General features: G+C 46.7%; 1 protein-coding gene across 1 annotated transcript in view; it reads left to right on the forward strand.

Annotated features, from left to right (window-relative positions):
• Positions 1 to 22,133, forward strand: part of SUZ12 (SUZ12 polycomb repressive complex 2 subunit) — a 2,970,550-nt gene that overhangs the window by 1,280,591 nt on the left and 1,667,826 nt on the right. The window contains exon 7 of the mRNA XM_044068039.1: positions 12,677 to 12,908. Within this exon, the coding sequence (XP_043923974.1) occupies positions 12,677 to 12,908 (232 nt within the window). The remainder of the gene's footprint in view (positions 1 to 12,676; positions 12,909 to 22,133) is intronic.

Below are 22,133 nucleotides of genomic sequence, written 5' to 3' on the forward strand. Positions count from 1 at the left end.
CTGAAGATGCGAGCAGTCGTCCTAATGTTGCAAGCCTTTTAGGAGTGCCTCCCTCTGTGGACCACAGCAATCCAAACAGACTTCCAGGAGTTTTCTTCTTTCAACCCATATTCCTGGGAGTTCCAATGTGCTGGCTGACAGATTCAGCAGATCTGCCAGAGTCCTCATGAGTGGTCCCTGAATCCGTTGGCGGCAGGACAAATATTCAGCCATTGGGGTCAGCCATGCTGCAGTCTTTGTCTTCCCAGTCAACCACAAATGCAGCAATTACTTTGTCCTGATCCTTCCAGTGGGGGAGTCACCCAGGAATGCTCTCATTCACGATTGGCCTTTGGGTGTTATCTACATTTATCCTCCTACTCTCCTAATAGCCAAAGTATTAAAGAAAGCTCACCGCCTGAAGACCCCTTTCATCTTCCTTGCCCCTTTCTGGGCTTGCCAGGCATGGTTCTCCTTCCTAAGGTCTCATCTGAAGTATCTGCCGTGGAGACAGGATCCCATTCTGGCTCTCATCTCCCATCCCTGAGGGCTCCCTCTTCCCAGTCTCCAGACCCGGTGTCTAACCACGTGGTTTCTCCACTTACAGTAATTTTTTCGCAGTCCAGGCTTCCTTCCCCATTAAAGAGCATTATCTTGACCTTTCAAAAGCCATCTACAAAGAAGGTCTATTCAAGTGAATGGAGAACTTTTTTTTTTGGGCTTGACAATGCAATCTGGGCCCTTTTTTTGGCCCCTATTACTGATATTTTACTATTCTTACCTTTCCTTTTTCAAGATGGGACAAATTTTTCTACCATCAAGCTCCATTTAGCGTCCATTTCTAATTTCCATCTAAACCTGGAACCTACCTTTTCTTGTAAGCTGTGCAGAGCCTTTCTGAAAGAGGTCTTTCATCTTAGTTCTCCTGTTAAGGATCCATCCCTGCCGTGGGATTTGACATTGGTGCTGCAGTCCCTGATGCAAAAAAATTTAGAACCAGCTGCTGCTTCTGATATCAGGTTCCTTGCTTGAAAGATGGCCTTTTTAGTGGCCGATATCTCTGCCAAAAGGGTCTTGGAACTCCAAGCCCTAAGCATAGCGCCTCCATTTATGATCTTTTATAAGGATAAGGGTGTCCCTTAGGACCAGTCCTTCATTTCTTTCCAAAGTGTCTTTGGAGGCTAAACCTCATTCAGTTTATTCAACTGCTGTTCTTCCCTAGGTACTGTAGTAAGAGAGACTATATCTTGCATTGTTGTCTACAGGCAATTGCGTTTTTATCTAAAAAGGACTGAGGGATTTAGGAAGTTGGACCATCTCTTTGTGGCCTTTTCTCAGAACAGAAAGGGCCAGGCAGTTTCCAAAGTGACTATTTCCAGGTGGATTGTGAGTAGTATTTTCCTACATTTATGATGGATATTTAGAATTATCCAGACCGGTTTAGGCCCACTTTTCTATGCCTGTTGCTACTACTACCTTCTTGGCTAGATTTTCGCTTTATGAGATTTGTCTCTGCGACTTGGTCTAATCCACATGCTTTTCATTTTGCATGACAAATTTGGCTTGGTGTGTAGGAACAGAACTTCCTTTGGTTCCTTTCTGCTCCAGCATATCCTTCCTTGAAGCCACCCATGGTGCATAGTAACTGGGGACTCTGACGTATTTGTGATGAGTAATGTATGTATGGCGTCAGATAGTTACGTACTGACCATAATTTGGCATCTGTGCTATCCAATGTCATCATTCACCATATTCACGTCCTCCTTCCCTTCCTTCTGGAGGTTCTGGCAAGCTGGAGTGGCTGGTCTTTTGGAATGTTTTGATCTTTGTGCAGTTTCTTCTGTATTTCTATTGGGTTAGCATACTCGGTCTGAGGGTAGAAGGTAGCAGGGGATTTTGGGAAGGGGAGGATCTTGCGCTCTGGATCTGTCTTAACAGTTGCCGGCTCGGATCCGAGGTCAGATCCAAGACCCATTCGTAATGAATAATGACACTGGAAAGCACAGATGCCAAGTTATAGTAAGTACATAACTTTTTTTGTCATGTAAGGAAAAATCTGCTTTAAATAACTTAATTTCTTATGTTGCATAGGTCAGTGCTCATTGTTTGCAGTATGTGTATGAGACTGTTGATGCTCCTTCCAGGGCTTTGGCCACTGGTACTGTTTTAAAGATGTTTGCATTGCTGCATTCTGAGAACCTCCCAGATGAGTGAGATTTTAAATTCTGATGCAGTGATGGTCCAAAAGTGTGCTGGAACGGGCAAGCTGTTTCAGGGATTTTGCAGCCCTTTTCCAAATTTTCCAAAGGATTTTCTATGTCTTCATCAACTTTTGGCAAAAAAACAGAATAAAACAATCTCAACAAAATTCAGGTTAACAGTTTAAGAAGAAATGGCAAGTGAGGTTCCAAAGAGAAGTCTCAAACCTCCAAAGACAGTCCAACAAGTCTGGATAACTGTTCGTGAGACCTCTTGTGACCCCTCCCCCTCTGATTTCCTTTTTCTTCCACAAAGTCTGAATCTCGTGTTTTTCTCTCTGGCAAATGATTGTTTCTGACAAATGGATTCTGAAAATCATCAGGGTTCCAGATGGCAGTGGGAGGAGATTCCTCTTTTTCAGCGGGGTCATTCCTCATCCTCCAGATCAGACTGTTTCCACCTGGTAATCACATCTTGTCTCATCAGTGAGTGATAGTACCAGTGCCTCCTTCTCAAGTAGGGAGGGATTTTTACTCAAGGATGTTCCTGGTGCCAGAGAGAGAAAATGCTTTATGGCCAGTTCTGGATCTTTAATAAACATATTTGTGATTTTGTCCAAATTCAGAATTATGTCGCTGCATAACCCATTGCCTGTTCTTCCACTCTCAGGTTTCCCGGTAACACTAAGCTTAAGAGATAACCATTTGAAATATTGGGACCTGCTAGACCAAGTCCTGAAATGTGAAGACTGAATGTCTGAAAGATTGGACTTGTATATATCAAGTTCAGGATGTAATTTCATAGAAATGTCCTTTTCTCTGAGGTATAGCAGTCTTGGAGTTGGTGTATTTAAGTTTGTATGGGGTTGGGGAGTGGGCTGTCCCTTCCCCAAAAGAAGTTTTAAGGAGAAGAGCAGTGTTCAAAGTTCAGGTTTCAGTGCTGCCCTGTCTTGGAGTTGTGCCGATATTTCATTTGTGAGCCCTTGAAAGATGCTCATCACATCCCTGTTCTTCCAGACTTCAGACATTTCTTAATAGTTTTGTGTGTCTAGATCACATTGTCAGTTCTCTGCCTTACCTTTTGGACTATTCACTGCACCAAGAGTGTTAACTTAGTGAATTGCTCCAGTTGTAGCTCAGTGCAGGCTACAGGTTACCCACATTTGTCCATATTTACATGACTTGGTTATATTTTCATTGTCTCTTTCAAAGTGTCAGGAATCTCTCTTGGGTGAGGGATCTGTTACAGATGCTGGGACTCCCAAGAGAACATTCAAAAGGTTTTCTTGATTCCCTCACACAGGATTGTGTTCTGGGGATGTCAACTAGACACCTCAGTTCAAAGAACATTTCTTTAGAGGAAAAAATTGATTTTTAGTTCTGTTTCTATGGGTTTCCACTCATATTTCAGTCACCGCTAGGTAATATCTCCAGGAGTTTAGATCTCATTCTATATGCGATTTTCACGATAGCCCTGGCAGGACACCACATGCAAAAGATAGTGGTATCTGACGTCTGTCTAGGCTGAGCATCAACACCCTTTATCTTTAAAGTCCCAGTGGTGTGGTTTGTCGGAAGAGATCTTTTGGTGAGGACAACAGATCCGTTAAATGCAGGTCTCCCTTTTTCCCCTTCCTGCTCCAGAGCAGTTGGTCAGCACAGATGTTTCAGTCTTTGCTTTGGGAGCAGTTTCAGGAGGGATAAAAGTACAAGAGTGCGGGAAAACAAGGACAGATGTAAGCACATAAATGTCAGGGTGATTCTTGCCTTCCTCAAGGCAGTCTACTCCCCAAACCAACTTTGTTCAACAGTCAGTCACGTGGTACATCAACAAATAAGGGGGAATCAGGTGAATACCACCTTTGTAGACTAGCGGAGTTGGCTTGGGATATAGCTTCACAGCATAATCTCATTTTAAAGGCATCCTACATTCTGTCAGAGCAAAGTTGTGTGGCAGACAAGCTGAGCAGCACCAAGACAGACTCTCTCAAATGGAAAGTAGATCAGGGGGTCTTCCATATTTTGATCTGTCTGAGGGGAATTCCTCAAGTATAAACCTCTTTGCCTTTTCTCTGAACAGTCAAATGGTGTGATTCTTTTCCAGGATTCCTTGCAAGAAGGGTTGGAAGACGGATACCTTTTTTGGACAGGAATGTTCCTGTATACTTTTCTACCTTTTTCACTAATATTCAGGGTACTTCTGAAGCTTCAGAATGAATACCCCAAGATCACTGTGGTGACTTCTTTTTGGCCCAGGCAACCATGGTTCTCCCTTTTGGAAATGGCCAGGGGCAATTGCCACAAGCCTCCTCACAGACTGGATCTGCTCACACAACATCAGAGATGTTTGATGCAGCCCAACATCAGTCCTCTTTAATTGACTGTTTGGATGATAGAGTCTTAATTCTTTTTAGGCACCTGTGTACTGAGGACATACAGCGGGTTCTAAGGGAGGCAGGAAAGCCTTATTAATATAAAATCATATATTAGCAAATGGAAAAAGGTTCCTAGTTGGTACCAACATCCATTCAGAGCTAGTTGTTCTCTGATTCTACAATATTTGTTCGAGTTGTTATCCTATGGCCTTTCTTCATCTTTGAAGGTTCATATTTTGGCCATTTCAGCATCTGTGAACCTGGATCCCCCTCTTTCAGTGCAGTCATGTCAACATGTTCTTGAAATGGGTTTTGCACAAGAGACCGCCAGGAATATCGGTGGCCTCTCCTTGGGATCTTAACTTTGTGTTGGAGAAGCTAACACTTGCTCCATTTGAACTAGCGGATCTGGCTGACTTAAGACTCTTATATGGAAAACAGTTTGACTGCTCTAACCTCTGCAAGAAGTGTATCTGAGTTGCAAGCTCTTATGGTGAGTTAGTCCTATCTCAACTTCCATAGGGACAGGATTTCCTTTGAGAACTAATCCTTCTTGTATGTCTAAAGTGGTATCTGAGTTGACTTTAAGCCAAAGTATCCATCTCCCCATTTTCTTTTCTGAACGAGGGAGAAAGGATACTCTATACCTTGAAAGTCCACAAACAACTCTAGTACTGTCTTGACAGAACTAAATGTTTCACATCTTCAAATCAGTTAATTTCTTATGAAGGTAAGAAGGGACAGCCTGTGTCAAAAGAGACCATTTCCAAATGGTTGTCTTAACGGTATTACTGTTCGTTATATTCTCCATACCAAATCTGCCCAGGCAGGGTCAAGGTCCACTCTGCCAGGGCCTCGGCCTCATCAATGGCTTTCCGTAAAGGGATGAATTCAAGATGCATTCCAGAAGCTGCTACTTATTCTGCAAGTACTTTTACAAAATACTATAAGTTTGATTCCTTCTCTATATCCAGATCAAGATTTGCAAGGACCATTCTCCAGGGGATTTTGGTCCGCCTCCCAAATGTAGTTGGCTAAGGTAATCTATTCATTTAGCTAAGGCAACTGCAGCAGTGATCAGCATGACAACTACACTAAAGTTATGTAAGTTGAACTTGCTATACCAGTAGATACTTGAATGGTCGCTGTTTCAGTAAGTTGCTCCCTCCTTACAACCATCTTGTTTTTTGGTTTATTTTTTTGTTAGGGTATAAACATTTAATGTTAAGTTGTCAGTCTCGCCTTCATTCTTGCTGGATAGGTTTGGAGCCGACCCTCGGCTCCGACTCAGCCTATACTAAAGCTCGAGAGCTATTTATACCGGCTCGAGGCTACCCTATTTCCCACAATGCTAGGCGCCAACTACCCAGATCTCGTTTGCCGCTTACAGCTGCGAGGTGCTTTTTTACCGGCTCTGCAGGTTAGAATTTATAATTCTTGAATATCACCCTTTTAGTCAGACTTTCAGTTAGAATTTTGTTAGTGACCATCCCATTAGCTTCCCTTCATAGTTAATCTCCCTTCCTGGTCCCTTTTAATCCCTTAATCCTAACCCCTTCTTTGGTTAGAAGGTTAGGCCTTTGGGCCTATTCCCCTTCTTTAAAGTGTCAGTTTAAATTGTTGTGTGACTGACTTCGCTTGTGTTAAAGGGTGTCTGTGTGTGTCTTTTTTTTGTACCTTTTAGGATGTCGAAAGACACCAGGGTCTCAGGCTTCAAGAAGTGTGACTAGTGCTGTCAGAAAATGTCGCTGACAGTCACACTTGTGTTTATTGCCTGGGCCCTCTGCACCTGTAGGACTCTTGTTCTGTCTGTCATGCGTTCAGTCCAAGAGTCCTGCAGGAACGCAGAAATAAGTTAATTTTGAGGGGCTTATTAAAGCCTGAAGGTTCCCCGACCAAGTCATAGTCTGGGAAGCCATCTAAGCCGTCGGCTCCGTGTTCAGAGCCTTCGACGGGTGTTGGTCTGACTGCTGCTACATCGGCTTCGGCTGGAGCCGATGTTTCCAAGACGGTCTTCCTCATCGGCTCCGGCTGGAGTCGACGTTTCTCAAACTCTATCTTCTACATCGGCTCGAGCCGGAGCCGATGATTCTAGGACTCAGTCGGCGCCGATAGTGGTGTTGGCCATCAGCCAGCCGTAAACTGTCCAGGTCTCCGTCCTTGGAATCTGTTCACTTAGCTCCGAGGTCTTCCTTACTCTTGGAGTGGAGCCATCGAACCCATTCCACTAGGTCTTCCAGGCTCTTGGACCATGACCTCGAGAGGATGGTTAGTAGACTTAAGTCTTGGGGACTAGCCCAGATGCTCCATAGCCCTTCTCAACAGACAGTGGCTATTCCCACCCCATCTTCGATTCCTCCTCCGACTCTTCCTCTGAGTTTGGAGCCAGAGCTTGTGGGAGCCGTGGCCATCGACACGGAGCTGATACCTCACCTTTCGGCTCAGTCGTCTGCTCCGGTCTTTTCCATGGTCCCATCCTTGGAAGGATCCGGGCACATGGACTTGCTCGTCTGCTCCGAGGGGGCGAGTGGCATCGGACACTTGTCCAACCCCATTCTCCCTCTTGGAGCTTCGGCGCTGGTAAGTTCGGCCCCGACATCAGCTTCGGAGCCATCCCTCTCGGTGCTGGGAGGGGTCCTTATCTCTTCGGAGCGGGGACCTTCTACCCTGCCTGATAGGGGCGCCTTCGAAGTAATGTGGAGCGTGCTGGCCCCTGTGCCTGCTCCATGGTCGGCTCCCTCAGCTCCTCCCTCTGTAGTGCCTGCTGCGGTCTCTATCCACCCTCTCATTCCTGACAGTAGAGGTCCAGCGCCTCAGGTTTCCCCATTGGGAATATCCTCCTCTTCCGAGGTTTCCCCTGATCCGTCAGGGGAACCCCCTCGGAAGAGGAAATGTAAGAGGAAGCATGTGGACTCCCCTGAGTCCATTACATCGGATACCGATTTGGATGAGTCGGAAGGGTCCCCACGGTCCCCCTCTGAGGATGTCTCCTTTTCAGACATCCTTGAGATTCTGAAGCATAGAGGGAACTGGTCTACCCTTAATCCTTCCGAGGACAAGTCGGTTTACCCTAGAGTCTTTTGGCTCTCGCCCTTCCACTTCCTGGGTGTCTCCACCCTTTGACTCCCTCATGCAAGTGGTGGCGCAAAAGGTGTGGACGGCCCCTGATACGATGGAACTTACCGCACAGAGGCCTTCAAAATTCATAACAGCCCCTTCGGACAAACAGTTTTTAGCCAAGGGTGTCCCGGTTGACGCCATGGTGGTGGCTGCAGCCACTAAGAAGGAACTGGCTGATCCTTCAGTACCTGTCCATCCTCCTAACAAGGAATTTAGGACTATGGATAGGTACGGCAAGCGGATGTTTTTTTCAGCGACTTTTGTCATGCGGTCGCTGAATTATCTGTGCCACTTCACTCGCCTTCAAAGAGACATGCTCAAAGAAGTGGGTGAAGTCTTACAGGATCCAACAGCTGCGGGGTCTCAGGACAAAATAAACTCCCAGCTGGCAACCCTGAATTCCATTGTCAACTCCTCCATGCAGCTTATTTCTTATGCGGCCGATGGGGTGAGTAGGGCTGCAGGAACAGGCGTGGCCTTACAGCGTCACGCCTGGATGCGGCTTTGTAACTTTGCAGACCCCTTTAAGGCGTCCTTCACTAATTCCCCCTTTGACGGTTCAGCTTTGTTTGGACCTCAGGTGAAGGATACTTTGACCTGATGCGAGCAAGAAGGCAAGACTCTCTGTCGTGGGAGTCCGTTTTTCGACCTCGTCTAGACCATACCCTAAGGGTCAGAAGGTTGGGAAAATGTGGTTCCGTAAACCACAAGAGGTCGCGCCTGACACAAAAGGTCAGTTTCCCTCTAGAGGCGGGGGGGGGGGGCAATAACAGACGCCGCCCTAGGGGCAGAGGAGGTCCGCAAAATCAGGGTAGCAGAGAGTCTCTTTCTGGCAAGCCCTTCCAGCATCCCTGAGAAGCTGCCCGACTGTCCGCCTTTGGAGGCAGTTGGGGGAAGGTTATCACTGTACCCAGAAGCCTGGCTTTCAGTCACCCAAGACAAATGGGTACAGTCGATTATATCCGAGGGTTAGAAAATTCCTTTTATCCACACCCCAACTCAGCCAAGAGGACCCCTCACAGACGTTCCACCCACTCTAAGGGAACAAGCAGTACTAGAAATATCAAAACTGCTAACAAAGAGCCATCCAGCCAGTCCCAGCAGACCAACAAGGATCCGGAATCTACTCCGTTCTTTTTGGTACCAAAAAAGACAGGGGACTGGAGACCAATAATGGATCTCAGCAGACTAAACAAGTCTGTCAGAAGAAAGAAGTTCCGGATGGTCACGCTACAGTCCATTCTACCCTTTCTGGGTCAGGACGATTGGATGTGCTCAGTAGACCTTTAGGATGCATACTACCACATCAAGATGCACAGGTGCTCCAGGAGGTTTCTCTGCTTCCGGCTAGGAGCCAGTCACTATCAGTTCAGAGCCCCCTGCCCTTTGGTCTCACTACAGCCCCCCGAGTGTTCACCAAATGCATGGCAGCAGTTATGGCTCATCTGAGGAGGCAAGGATTCCAGGTGTTTCCATACCTAGACGACTGGCTCCTCACTGCCACCACCAGGTGTCAGCTTCTCCTTTCCACCACCAGGTGTCAACTTCTCCTTTCCAGAGATTACACCATTCATACTTGCAAAGGGCTAGTTATCTCCATAAATTTCGAAAAGTCTGCTTTGTCAGTCTATTACCTTCGTAGGCGCCACATTGGACACAGTCCGGCTCTCCGCAAAACTAACCGATCAAAGAGTTCTAGATATTCACAGGCATGTTCACATCCTTCTTCAGAACAACAAAATCCAGGCCAGGTTTGTCCTGAAGGTATTAGGTCTCATGGCGGCAGCCTTTACTCTACTTCCCCTAGCTTGCTTTCATATGCGCATCCTTCAGTGGATGCTTTTTTCCCAGTGATCTTTTCAACAGCTTCCAATGTCACACAACATTTTAATAACCCTGTCTTGCAAGAAACACCTTTCTTGGTGGACGGTCTCCCCTCAAGTCCTTTAGGGCAGACCATTTGTTCCTTCTCCCCCGATCGCCATGGTGACAATGGATGCCTCCCTGATTTGGGGGGGGGGGGGATTTTCAGGCCAGGACAGTCCAGGGCACATGGCAACCTTTCGAGTGCCACCTGCACATAAATGTCTTTGAGATGAGAGCAGTACTTTTAGCGTTGCAAGCCCTTCAGGACTCTCTTCCCATCGGGACTATTGCAGTTCAGACGGACAATATGTCAGTAGTGTGGTACATCAACAAGCAGGGCGGAACCAAGTCCTATCCCTTATGTCGAGAGGCACTCAGACTATGGCAGTGGGCGATCTCCTCTCAGCGGTTTCTGATAGCAACGCACATCCCCGGGAAGTCCAACATCATAGCGGACAGGTTGAGCTGAGCCGTTCTCATGCCACACGAGTGGTCTCTCAAACAAGCAGTAGTGGAAAAAAATTTTCAGAAATGGGATCGACCTTGCTGCGATCTTTTTGCAACACCTCAAAACAGCAAGTGCCACAGCTTCTTCACTCTCTTCCCGGCCACCCCTCCTAGAGACGCTTTAGTCCACGATTGGCCCCGGGGACTTCTGTATGCCTTTCCCCCCTTTCCATTAATCACTCAATTGATTCAGAAAGCTACCGCCGTGAGAGCCACCATGATCCTCATTGCTACTTACTGGCCTCGACAGATATGGTTTCCATTCCTGCATCGTTACCTCTTGGGGCAGCCCTGGCATCTGGACCCAGTGCCAGATCGCTTGACCCATCAGTCGAGACAGCCGCACCACTCCCTTCGATCTCTCAACCTCACAGCTTGGTTGCTCCAATTCCAACCCTAGCCAGGCTTCCCCTTATTTCCCATTCTGTGCGTGACATACTTATAGCTTCCCTAAAGTCATCTACTAGAAGGATTTATGCCAGCAAGTGGAAGCGTTTTTCCTTCTGGGCAGGAGCTAGAAATATGGATCCTTTTACTGCCCCTATCCAATCAGTCCTAGACTTCCTAGCTGAACTTTTTCACTCAGGGTCTTCTTCCTCCACCAGAGTACAGTTAGCGGCTATTTCAAACTTTCATGTAGGCTTTTTGGACTCCAGTATCATGTCCCATAAGGTTTGTAAAACCTTTCTTAAAGGTATCTTTTTGGTTAAGCCCCCAATCAGAGACCCCTCACCTCAGTGGGACTTAAATTTGGTTCTAACTTCCTTGATTCTTCCCCTTTTTGAACCTGCGGCTTACTGCTCCTTGAAATTGCTCTCTTGGAAGACTCTCTCTCTAGTTGCCATAACATCTGCCAGAAGAGTATTAGAACTTCATGCCCTTTGCATTCGTCCACCTTACCTAGTTTTCCATAAAGACAGTGCGTCCCTCAGGACTAACCCGTCCTTTTTACCCAAGGTTTCTTCTGAGGCGAACCTAAACCAGACTATTGATCTCCCAGTTTTCTTCCCCAACTATTCCAACAGAGCGGAACAAAAGCTGCATTTTCTGGACGTTCATCATCAGCTCCGTTGCTATCTGGATAGAACCAAGCAAGCTAGGAAATCTGAACAGCTCTTCCTATCTTATGCGGCAGGGAAGAAAGGCTTCCAGTTTCCAAAGTAACCCTTTCTAGATGGCTGGCCTCTGTGATTACTTTCATGTATGACCTCAGACGCCAAAAGCTACCGTCATGGCCCAGGGCTCACACTAGAGCATTAGCCATGTCAATAGCTTTTCAGACTAGATTACCAATAGGTTCCATTTCTGCGGCAGCCACATGGGCCTCTCCTCATACTTATATCTCTCATTACAAATTAGATATGGCCTCCCGAAGCCAGGCTAATTTTGGTTCCACCGTTCTCAGGAGTCTGTTCCGATGAGCCACCCAAGGTGAAGGTGATAGGGATGTGGTCCCATCCAGCAAGAATGAAGGCGAGATTGACAACTTAACATTGAGAAGTTATGTACCTACCATAACGTTCCATGTTAGTTGTCTTCTTCTCGCCTTCTTTCTTGCATCCCACCCTCCATCCCCCTAGTTTGGACAGACCTAAGGATCCTTGGGGATTTTCTTCCTGCCTCAGTATTAACCCCCTTTGGCTATCCTTACTGGTAGCTATAGGTCTAGGTGACTTAGGAGTGAGGTTTCCTCTTCTCCTTATTTTGGAGATCAGAACTGCTATGGTTTCAGCTATAAAACGAGATCTGGGTAGTTGGTGCCTAGCATTGTGGGAAATAGGGTAGCCTCGAGCCGGTATAAATAGCTCTCGAGCTTTAGTATAGGCCGAGTCGGAGCTGAGGGTCGGCTCCGAACCCATCCAGCAAGAAAGAAGGCGAGAAGAAGACAACTAACATGGAACGTTATGGTAGGTACATAACTTCTCATATTTTGTTCCTGGCACTGTTTCAGGGCTCTGCCTCCCTCTTTCTGCTTGCAGGAATTCCCTGAAGGGCTTGACGCCCAAAGCTGTGTTTCATTCAGCTCAGCTCAGTCTGCTTGATTGGGTGTAGAACATGCCCTGAAGCTTTAGAAGCTGTCCAGCTGTTATATCCTTGGTAGAATATAAGCGATATAGCTAAGGCTACTGCAGCATTGTTCATTCAAACATCTACTGTTATAAGTTCAACTGCACAACTGTACTTTGCTGTTGTAGTTGATGCTATCTGTATACATTAATGAACTATTGACTGATGGGTTGCAAATACCCCCGAAGCTGCATGTACACCTTTTTGGCCACAGGAAGTCCAGTCTTTGAAAGAAATGTCTAGATTGTAGATTAAATGCCTATGAAACAGGGCACAGGAAGGATTTCTTGTTGGGCAACCCGACTGCAGGGGTGTCCACTACAAAGATAATGTGATATGGTGAGTACTCATGCATCTTTCATTTTCTAATAACTTATTTGTTCTTTAGTGTTTTTAGTCTTCAATGTTTGTTTAGGTCTTCCAGGGAATATATTCTAACAAAAGTAAGTAGTCTCATTCTTTAACTCATACATGTTTAGTTTTGTGGTGTTACTGTGCATTACAGCATCTGTGTATTAAGTGTACTGTGTAGTAAATTTGTGTTTCCTTTTCATATTTTGTCAGGATGTGAGTTGTCCTATTAAGCAAGTGCCTACAGGTAAAAAGCAGGTGCCTTTGAATCCAGACCACAACCAAACAAAACCCGGAAGTTTTCCAGCATTAGCCATTTCAAGCAATGAGTTTGAGGCCAATAATAGTCATATGGTGAAGTCATACTCCCTGCTGTTCAGAGTAACACGTCAAGGAAGAAGAGACCTAAATGGAATGACCAATGGAGAAGCTAATGAAAATATTGGTAATATATTTGCATTTTCCTAAAAGATGGATATAAGGCAGTGCAGTGTAGAGTGTTTTGACGATTGAAAGTCTGAACAGTGTTTGTTTCTTTCCCCTTCTGATTTTGCACTGTTTAATTGTTATTTGACACACTTAGGGTTTGCAGTAAAAAGTCCTGAACACTAAAGCATATTGACATATAATGGTCATCTGCAGAACATACCCATTCGATTTTGAAAATCTGCTGTTCTAAAACGTTTGCATAGTCCTTAGTGAGATGGTAAAAGACTAAGATAGGTAGTTGCTCTTAAACCAGATTTGTGCAAAGAAGCCACTGTTGTCACTCACCAGGCTTGAAGCAGTAGTGGGTTCTAAAGTGAACCTTTGAAGTTCTTATCAGTTACAAAAAAACTCTCTAGCATTCTAGGAAGAAGCTTATATTTTTCATATGGATAATTTATATTCTTTATTTGGATCACTGTTGTAGTGCTGACAACTGGAATGACTTCAGCAGAATGCGTTACATCCAGCCCAAGATGTTCTTCGTGTTTCATTGTTGCTGTCATTACATTTGGGTTATCTGCCTGCAGGTAGCCCTCATCCGGCCTGAATACCAGAGTCTTGGATTCCTGCGTCTGATACTGTCCCTCCTTCCATGACGTCAGGTCGTCAGGGGTGTAAAACATGCAGCCGATGCCATTACATCAGTCTTCCTTGCTGTGCAGTGCCCGAAGCAAAAGCCGTTCGCAAGTGCCGGTCAGCCGATTCCTGAATTTTCGTTTTCGAGTTTAAAACCAAAGTCTTCAAAAAAAGCTAAGTACCCCATTGGGGATCCTTTTTCTTGCTCTTATCCTATGACAGTAAAAGTTAACAACTGTCTTACCTGTGGAAAGCAAATATCTCAAAGATTTTCATTCGTACTGCATTCCTTGCTAAGGCCCAGACCACTATGTCCCTCACTGTCGATTTTGTGCTTAATTCAATCCCAGAACTATTCTTCGGTCTATTTTCTCAGCATATTGTTTTGGTACTCTGTTTAACTATCCAGAAATGGCTTCGGTAAGCCATCTGCATACCAGTATTCTGAAAAAAATGTAAGGATAAAGACAGACACAGACCGCATAGGTCAAAAACTGCCGACGACGCTTCCATTACGCTAGTAGTCAGATGTAATGTGGTCCTATCTCACCTGCATTCATTACTGACGGGCTTGGAGCCGAGAATCTGCTCTGACTCTGCCGCTGTAACTAGCAGGATGCACCATGCCCAAATGCCCAGATCTCATTTGCCGCTCGTAGAGTGAAGACGTGGTCTCGAGCTTGGCTGTGGCCAAGTACTTTATTGAACTTTACTTAGTTTTCTGTGGAATGTTTTCCAACCAAAAGCTATTTTAATAGCTACGTTTTGTGTCTGGGTGTTTTTGTGACCTTTTTGATAATTGTAGTTGTCTTGTACTTGTGTTTGGCGGGCTAGGCCCGTTTAAGTTAGAGGGCCTTAGCCCTGTTTGGTGCGTCTCCTTGGTTGTTTGTTTTTTTTAAGAGGCTTTTGACTTAGTCCCTTCTCCCTTCGTGTTTGTGTCGTTTTTTTCTGTCGCTTTAAAAATGTCAAGCAAAGATCAGAAGGAACATAGGCCTTCTGGGTTCAAAAAGTCCGCCAAATGTTCGTATAAGATGTCTTTAACTGATGGCCATGCCATCTGTGTATACTGTTTGGGCGTTATACACTTGCAAGAGTCCTGCAGTGTGTCATTCGTTAAGTTGATTCTCAAGGGCCTGTTAAAACCTCCCTTGGAAGAAGCTTTGGCTTCTTCTTCCCCTAGCCGGAAATCTAAAACCAAAAAAGAGATCCCCGGCTCCGTCCAGTTCGTCTGAGCCATCGGAGAAAAGATTTAAGACCATTTCACCTTCCTCTGCTCCATTGGTCTCGGAGCCGCAGGATATGCTGTCGGTACTGAAGACTGCCTCCTCGGTTCCACTGCCTTCGTAGCCAATGGAGGTTTCTGTTGTGTTGGAGCCGACCTCGGCTCCAATTGTCTTGGAACCGATTCGGAGCCATTCTCCTAGCTTTGCATTTGATCCCTTAGAAAAGACTTCTCGGCCCCCTTCTGTGTCCTCCAAGTCCTCCAGGTTGTCTGATTCGGATTTGGATAGGGTGGTGCAGAGGCTCCTCCAGTCACCAGTGTTAAAGAAATTATTCTCTGCTCCAGCCCAGTCTGCTCCGGAGCCTGTCCTTGTGTCGGTTCCGATAATTCCTCCTCCAACCACCTCTGTGTCATCAGAGCCGGAGTGTTCTGAGTCAAGTGAGGTCCTTGGGTTGGCTCCTAAACCCCCTTTGAGTTTTTCGGCTCCATCCCTTTCGGTCCCATCTGATGGTTTTGGCACTTGGGTTTCGTTGGTCGGACTCAAGGGGGATACATCGGGGCTCCAGACTTGGGCTCTGGATCTCCCTTTTGGTGCTTCGGCCGGGGGAACCCCCTGTTCTGATCGTGTTCTCTAATTCAGGTGGACCCGCCTTCGAGGCCATGAGGAGTGCACTGGCCAGGTCTTCGGTGACATCACTCGAGTCAACCACTCCTTTCCCGGACACTGTGACTAGATCCTCTGATGCCCCCCTATCTGCAGGCAGCGGGGTTCGAATGCCTGAGGATACCCCTATGCGTCATCCCCTGCTTTCTGAGGGCCCTTCAGAGTCCTTTCCTGAAGAGCCTCCCAGAAAGAAGCTGTGTAAGAGGAAGCACATAGACTCCCCAGATGAGTGTCACCTCAGACACCGACCTCGTTGATGCAGAGGGGTCCCCAAAGTCGTCCGATGTCTCATTCTCCGACATCCTGGAAATTTTGAGACAGAGAGGCAACTGGCCCTCCAAAATCCCCTCTGAGGAGGAGTCTGTCTTCCTGTAGATGGCATGGTAGTGGTGTCTGTCACTCAGCAAGAAGTTGCAGAGCCTTCTGCTTCCATTCATCCTCCTAAGAAGGAGTCTAGGAGTATGGATCGGTATGGAAAGCATACCCTGTCCTCAACCACCTTTACTTTGAGGTCACTGAATTATCTGTCATTTTACGAGGCTCCAAAGACATCTCCTCAAGGAGTTGGGAGATACTCTGTCGGGTAACTTGCCTGAGGCGGTGCACCACTGTCAATGCCCAGCTGTCTACCCTGTCTTCTATTGTTAACTTGTCCATGAGGCTCATATCCTATGCAGCCGAGGGGGCGGGTAGGGCAGCTAGCTCAGGCGTAGCCCTCAGGAGGCAAGCCTGGATGCGCCTGTGTCACTTCGCGGAGGCTTTCAAGTCTTCCTTCACGGACGCTCCCTTTGATGGGTCTTCCCTCTTTGGACCTAAAGTGAAAGGCACTCTCATCAGATGTGAGCAAGAGGGTAAGACTTTGTATGCTGTTGGGGCCCGTTTTTCGCTTCCCTCTAGACCTTATCCCAAGGTGCAGATGGGGAGGAAAGATGTGGTTCAGGAAGTCTCAGAAGTCTTATCCCGACCATCATGGTGACCCCCCTCCAGAGGCAGAGGAAGGGGGAATTACTCTGGAAGACATCGCCGTAGGGGCGGGGGAGGCCCCCGCAACTCAGGAGACCGTGAATCCTTTCGTGATTCCTCCTACCAACGTCCCTGAGGGACTGCCCGACTCTCTGGAGCCAGTCGGGGGTCGTTTCTCGAAGCATCTGCAAGCCTGGGAAAACATCACTCAGGATCGTTGGGTGCTTCGAATTATTGCTAGAGGTTACACCATTCCCTTTATCTCACCCCCTATGCCACCCAAGAGAGTCCCAGACATTCCACCCAGTCAAAGGGACCAAGCAGCGTTAGAAGTCTCAAAGCTGCTGGAAAAAGGAGTCATCCAACCAGTCCCCTCAGACCAGATCGGATCAGGAATTTACTCAAGGTTATTTTTGGTGCCCAAAAGAACAGGGGACTTGTGGCCCATCCTGGATCTCTGCCGTTTAAACCGCTTCGTCAGGAAGTCCAAGTTCCGAATGGTCACTCTTCAAACCATTTTTCCCTTGTTGGGAAAAGGAGTATGGATGTGCTCCATCGATCTCAAGGACGCCTATTATCACATCAAGATAAACAAGTCCTACAGGAATCACTTACCCTTCCTGCTGGGAGCCAGTCGTTTCCAATTTCGAGCCCTGCCCTTTGGTCTCACCACAGCCCCCAGGGTGTTTACCAAATGTCTGGCAGTGGTGACTGCTCACCTCAGACGTCTAGGGTTCCAGGTGTTTCCTTACCTAGACGACTGGCTTCTCACCGCACCATCCAGGCTTCTACTTGTTCTGGCCACGGAGGCCACCATCAGCGTTTCAACTGACAAAAATCTGTCTTGCTGCCATCACAACGTGTTGCATTTATCGGCGCAGAGCTAGATTCCGTAGAAATGAGGGCTTTCCTTCCTACAGAAAGAATAAAACTGCTACAGGCTCGCATTTTGGCCTTATTACCTCTGAAAAAGGTCCAAGCCAGAGTAGTAGTTCAGTTATTAGGTTCCATGGCGGCCACCATCCTACTTGTACCCCTGGCCAGGCTACATATGCAGACACTACAGTGGCTTCTTTCGGTTCAGTGGTCCTTTCAAGAGCTCCCTCTGTCTCATCCGATTCTTATAACGGAACAATGCCGACAGGATCTGCTTTGGTGGCTTCATTCGCCCAATCTGAACAAAGGGAGATCTCTGAATCCTCCGCCCCCTACTGCCACAGTGACCACGGATGCCTCCCAGACAGGGTGGGGGGGCATTATCTGGGCAGAACGGTCCAAGGCACGTGGTAGGAACACGAGGTACATTTGCATATAAATGTTCTGGAGATGAGAGTGGTGCTACTAGCGTTGCAAGCACTTCACAGCTCTCTTCCCAAGGGCACTATCTCAATTCTTTCCGACAGCATGTCAGTCGTGTGATACCTGAACAAACAGGGGGAACCAAGTCATATCCCCTTTGCAGAGAGGCCATGAGAGTGTGGAATTGGGCGATGTCTTCCCAACTTTTTCTAGTGGCAACGCACATTCTGGGTAAGTCCAGTGTGATAGCAGACAGGCTAAGCAGAGCTATTATGATGCCTCACGAGTGGTCCCTGAAAGATCGAGTTGTGGCTCAGATCTTCTCCAGGTGGGGTCTACCTTGCTGCGACCTATTTGCCAGTCCCCTCAATGCCAAGTGCAGCAATTACTTCACTCTGATCCCCCCTCAGGGGGAGTCACCCAGGAACACTCTAGTCCACGATTGGCCCTCCCCGGTCTGCTCTATGCCTTCCCTCCGTTTCCTCTGCTGCCAAGAGTGATTCAGAAGGCAATTTCCTTGGGAAGCAAAATGATCTTGATCGCACCACCCTGGCCCCATCATGTCTGGTTCCCCTTTCTCCCGAGATGTACTATGGACGGTCCTTGGATTCTGGACCCAGTTCCAGACCTATTGACTCATCTGTCAGGGCAGTTCCACCCATCCCTGCGAACCCTCAGGCTCACTGCCTAGCGTCACCACTTCCGTCCTTAGTCAGACAGCTTTCCTTTACACCGGAAGTGGTACATATCGTATCTTCTTCCCACAAGCCTTCCACTAAGAAGATATACTCCAGTAAATGGAAAAGATTTGCTATCTGGGCCCAGTCACACAACCTAGATCCCTTCACAGCCCCTGTGATGGCAGTTTTAGAATTTGTGGCTACTCTTTTCAGACAAGGTTCCGCTGCCACCACTATTCGGGTTCAGCTGGCGGCAATTTCCAATTTTCACGTTTCATATGAGCCTTCCCTCATGGGCGATAAACTGTGTCAAGCATTCCTAAAAGGAGCTTGGTTACTTCGTCCACCAGTTTCACAACCAGTTTTGCCATGGGATTTAAACTTGATGCTTAGGGCCATAACTTCTTCTCCGTTTGAGCCTGCAGCCACTTGTGAATTAAAATATTTGTCCTGGAAGACAGCCTTTCTGGTGGCCATTACTTCAGCCAGAAGGGTATCAGAGCTTCAAGCCGTTTCTGTTGAACTTCCTTATTTGATTTTTCATAAGGATTGAGTATCCTTGAGACTCAACCCTTCCTTTCTTCCTAAGGTTTCTTCTACCTTCTGCCTTTACCAATCCATTGAGTTACCGGTGTTTTTCCCACACTTTTCAAACAAGGCAGAATTCAAATTTCACCAGCTGGATGTACATAGACAACTGAGGTTTAATTTGCACAGGACAAAACAAGGGAGGAAATCAGATCAGTTGTTTGTATCCTTTTCAGAGAACAGGATTGGTAGCCCTGTGACCAAAGGCACTATTGCAAGGTGGATTAAGGACTGTATCTCATTTATTTACACATCGGCAGATAGAGATTTACCTTTCCCAGTTAAGGCGAATTCTACCAGGGCTATGGCTACCTCAGTGGCTTTTCATGCTAGGCTCTCTCTGGATGAAATCTGTGCGGCAGCCACCTGGGCTTCCCCACACACCTTTATTTCTCATTATAAGCTGGACATGGCTTCTAGAGGCCGGGCTTCCTTTGGTTCCACGGTGCTCAGGGGTGTTTTCTCTTGAGCCTCCCAGGATATAGGTGCTAGGGACACTGTCCCGTCAGTAATGAATGTAGGTGAGATAGGACCAGATTACATCAATTAGTTATGTACTCACCATAACGATAGATGGATGTGGTCCATCTCGCCTACATTCTTGCGTACCCACCCGCCTTCCCCCTTCCTGGTGGACTTGGAGGAAATTTATATTCTTAGACCCTTTTGAGTATATTATTATTTTTCTCTCTTCTTGCTGTATGTTCCTGTGGGGTTATGTATGTGTAATGATTATATTGTGGCAAGCAAGATCTGGGGGGTTTGGGCGTGGTGCATCCTGGGATACAGGCTTAGCCCAGCCAATTAGAGACTTCGTGCTAGTTATAGCGGCCGAGTCGGAGCCGATCAGTAATGAATGTAGGCGAGATGGACCACATACATCACTCATTATGGTGAGTACATAACTAATTGTTCGCCGGTACTCAGTGAGGCGCTTTTGCAGCCCCTGATACCCGCTACTTCAGATTCGCAGGCCACTACTGAGACCCATTCGGAGTCCGGTATGCCGTATGATGCTTCGTCTATGGTTCATAGGTTGGTACTAGGCTATTGGCCCTAGGGCCTATACAAGCCTAGCCATAACAAATCCCTGGCTATTTCTTCCCACACTGTTTACGAGCGGATGTGTCTACCTTGGATGAGTCCGGAGCTGCTGTGCAGGCACCGGCTTCTGAGGGTGTATTCAGGTCTACAGATTTACATTTTAAACCAATGCCATCTTCTTCCTCAAGACCTAAAACTTAACCCACCCCTAGAAACCCGATGTCCAAACCATGCATGGTCAGGCCCATATGCCTAAAAAAACAAATGCTTAGAATGGCTGAAGACCTTATTACTTTAATTAGGGGAAGCCAGCCTTCCCCCTCTGAGACCTAGAACTGATTTTCCTTCTGATTCGTCTGAGCAGGATTCTGAAATTTCTGTTTCCTCTGATTACCAGGATTTGCCCTTATCTACCTATGCGGATTCTGATGCAGAGAATTCTATTCAGACTACTTCCCCTCCAGAAGATTCTTCTTTTGGTGAAATCTTGCACACACTTAGGGAGCATTTCCACTGAGAAAGTCAGGATTACTCTGACTCCAAAAAGAGGTTTATGGAATTCTTATTCCTCCCTCAACACAGGCCTTTAGCTGTCTCTCCTGTTCTGGGCATTTTAGATGATGCCTTCTTGGAATCTAGCTTGGCCCCAGACACTTTGCCTCCAGCTCCCAGAAAACCTGGCAGGTATTGGAGTACCTGACTCTCTCAAGTTCCTCTTCAAGAATTCTACTACGGATCCAAAGACCATTTCCCAATGACCATCGGGCATTAAGGCTATGGCTGCCAAAAACTCTACCCGCTTTGATAGAGATTCCAGGGCCTTGGCCAGATGGGGTAAGAAGGTATACACTTCTGCTACTTTGGTCATTAGGGCCTTCAATTGCCAGTTTCGTATGTTAAAGTATCAGCAGCATATTGTGGGACTACTTAAACAGAAAATGATGTTGATTCCTGACTGTGCTGAACATAAAGAATTAGAGGATTTAATGCATTCTGCTGAACAAGTTTGTAAACATACTTTGCAATGTGGTTTTGACTCTTAAGAAGCATCTTGCAGGGCTGCTGTCACTGGGTCTGTACTTAGAAGGCATGTTTGGCTTAAGGTACAAAACTTGCCAGATCATGTTAAAGTTAAATGACTTTGTGATCCATTAAACCAGGACGGCCTGTTTGGCAACAAGACAGAAGTCGTCCTTAAAAAGATGGAGGAAAAAGCTAAATCTTTGCAAACTGATACAGATTTCCTGCAAGATTTGGTAGGCATTGGCCTTCTAAGAATTGGTCCTTTCAAGTCTCTTCCAGGCCTTCTCAGTCCAAACCCAGGAACAGCAGACCACCTAGGTTACAGTTGCAGGTTACACACAGGCCTAAGCAGTGGGGGACTTCCACTTCCAAAGCTGGAAATAGTAAGACACCCCCTATGGAAAAATGTCATAATGACTTAACCTTAACCCTTCCAAGCCCTGCTCTACTGCGTGTTCCCTTAGGAGGAATAATCGCCCTGCATGCAAAAAACTGGGAACTCATTGCTTAGGACAAATGGATTTTAAGTATAGTTTTCTAAGGATACAGATTCCACTTCCAGACTTTACCAACCCCAAACTGTTGGCCAGGACTACTCCCAAATCATTGGGCAGAGGCTCAACAGCAGATTCTCTCTCTAAGTATCAGGGCTATTCAGCCTGTCCCAGCAGAAGGGGACAAGGTTTTTACTCAGGACTTTTCCTGGTACCCAGAAAGGACAGCTCCTGGTGTCCTATCCTGGACACCTCTATTCTAAATACCATTTTTGTAATCCCAAAATTCAAAATGCTAACACTTCAACAGCTGCTTCCTATGCTAGGCAAAGATGCCTGGTTGGCAACCTTAGACGTAAAAGGAGCTTGCCTGCACATTCCAGTACGGGAATCTTGCAGGAAATATGCTTCAGAGCAGGCTCCATGCACCATCAGTTTTCTGCACTGCCCTTTGGCTCATCTACTGCGCCCAGGGTATTCACAAAGTGTCTAGCTCCAGCCATTGCATTTTTCAGGCAGAGAAATATTCAGATATACCCATACCTGGATGATTGTCTAATTCAGGCAGAAAGCCAGGACATGCTTTTAAAACATCTGGCATTTGTAAAGAAACTTCTAACCTCGTTTG

The sequence above is a fragment of the Protopterus annectens genome, chromosome 4.part0, assembly GCF_019279795.1.
Source record: "Protopterus annectens isolate FY-2018-M chromosome 4.part0, PAN1.0, whole genome shotgun sequence".
Taxonomy (NCBI): domain Eukaryota; kingdom Metazoa; phylum Chordata; order Ceratodontiformes; family Protopteridae; genus Protopterus; species Protopterus annectens.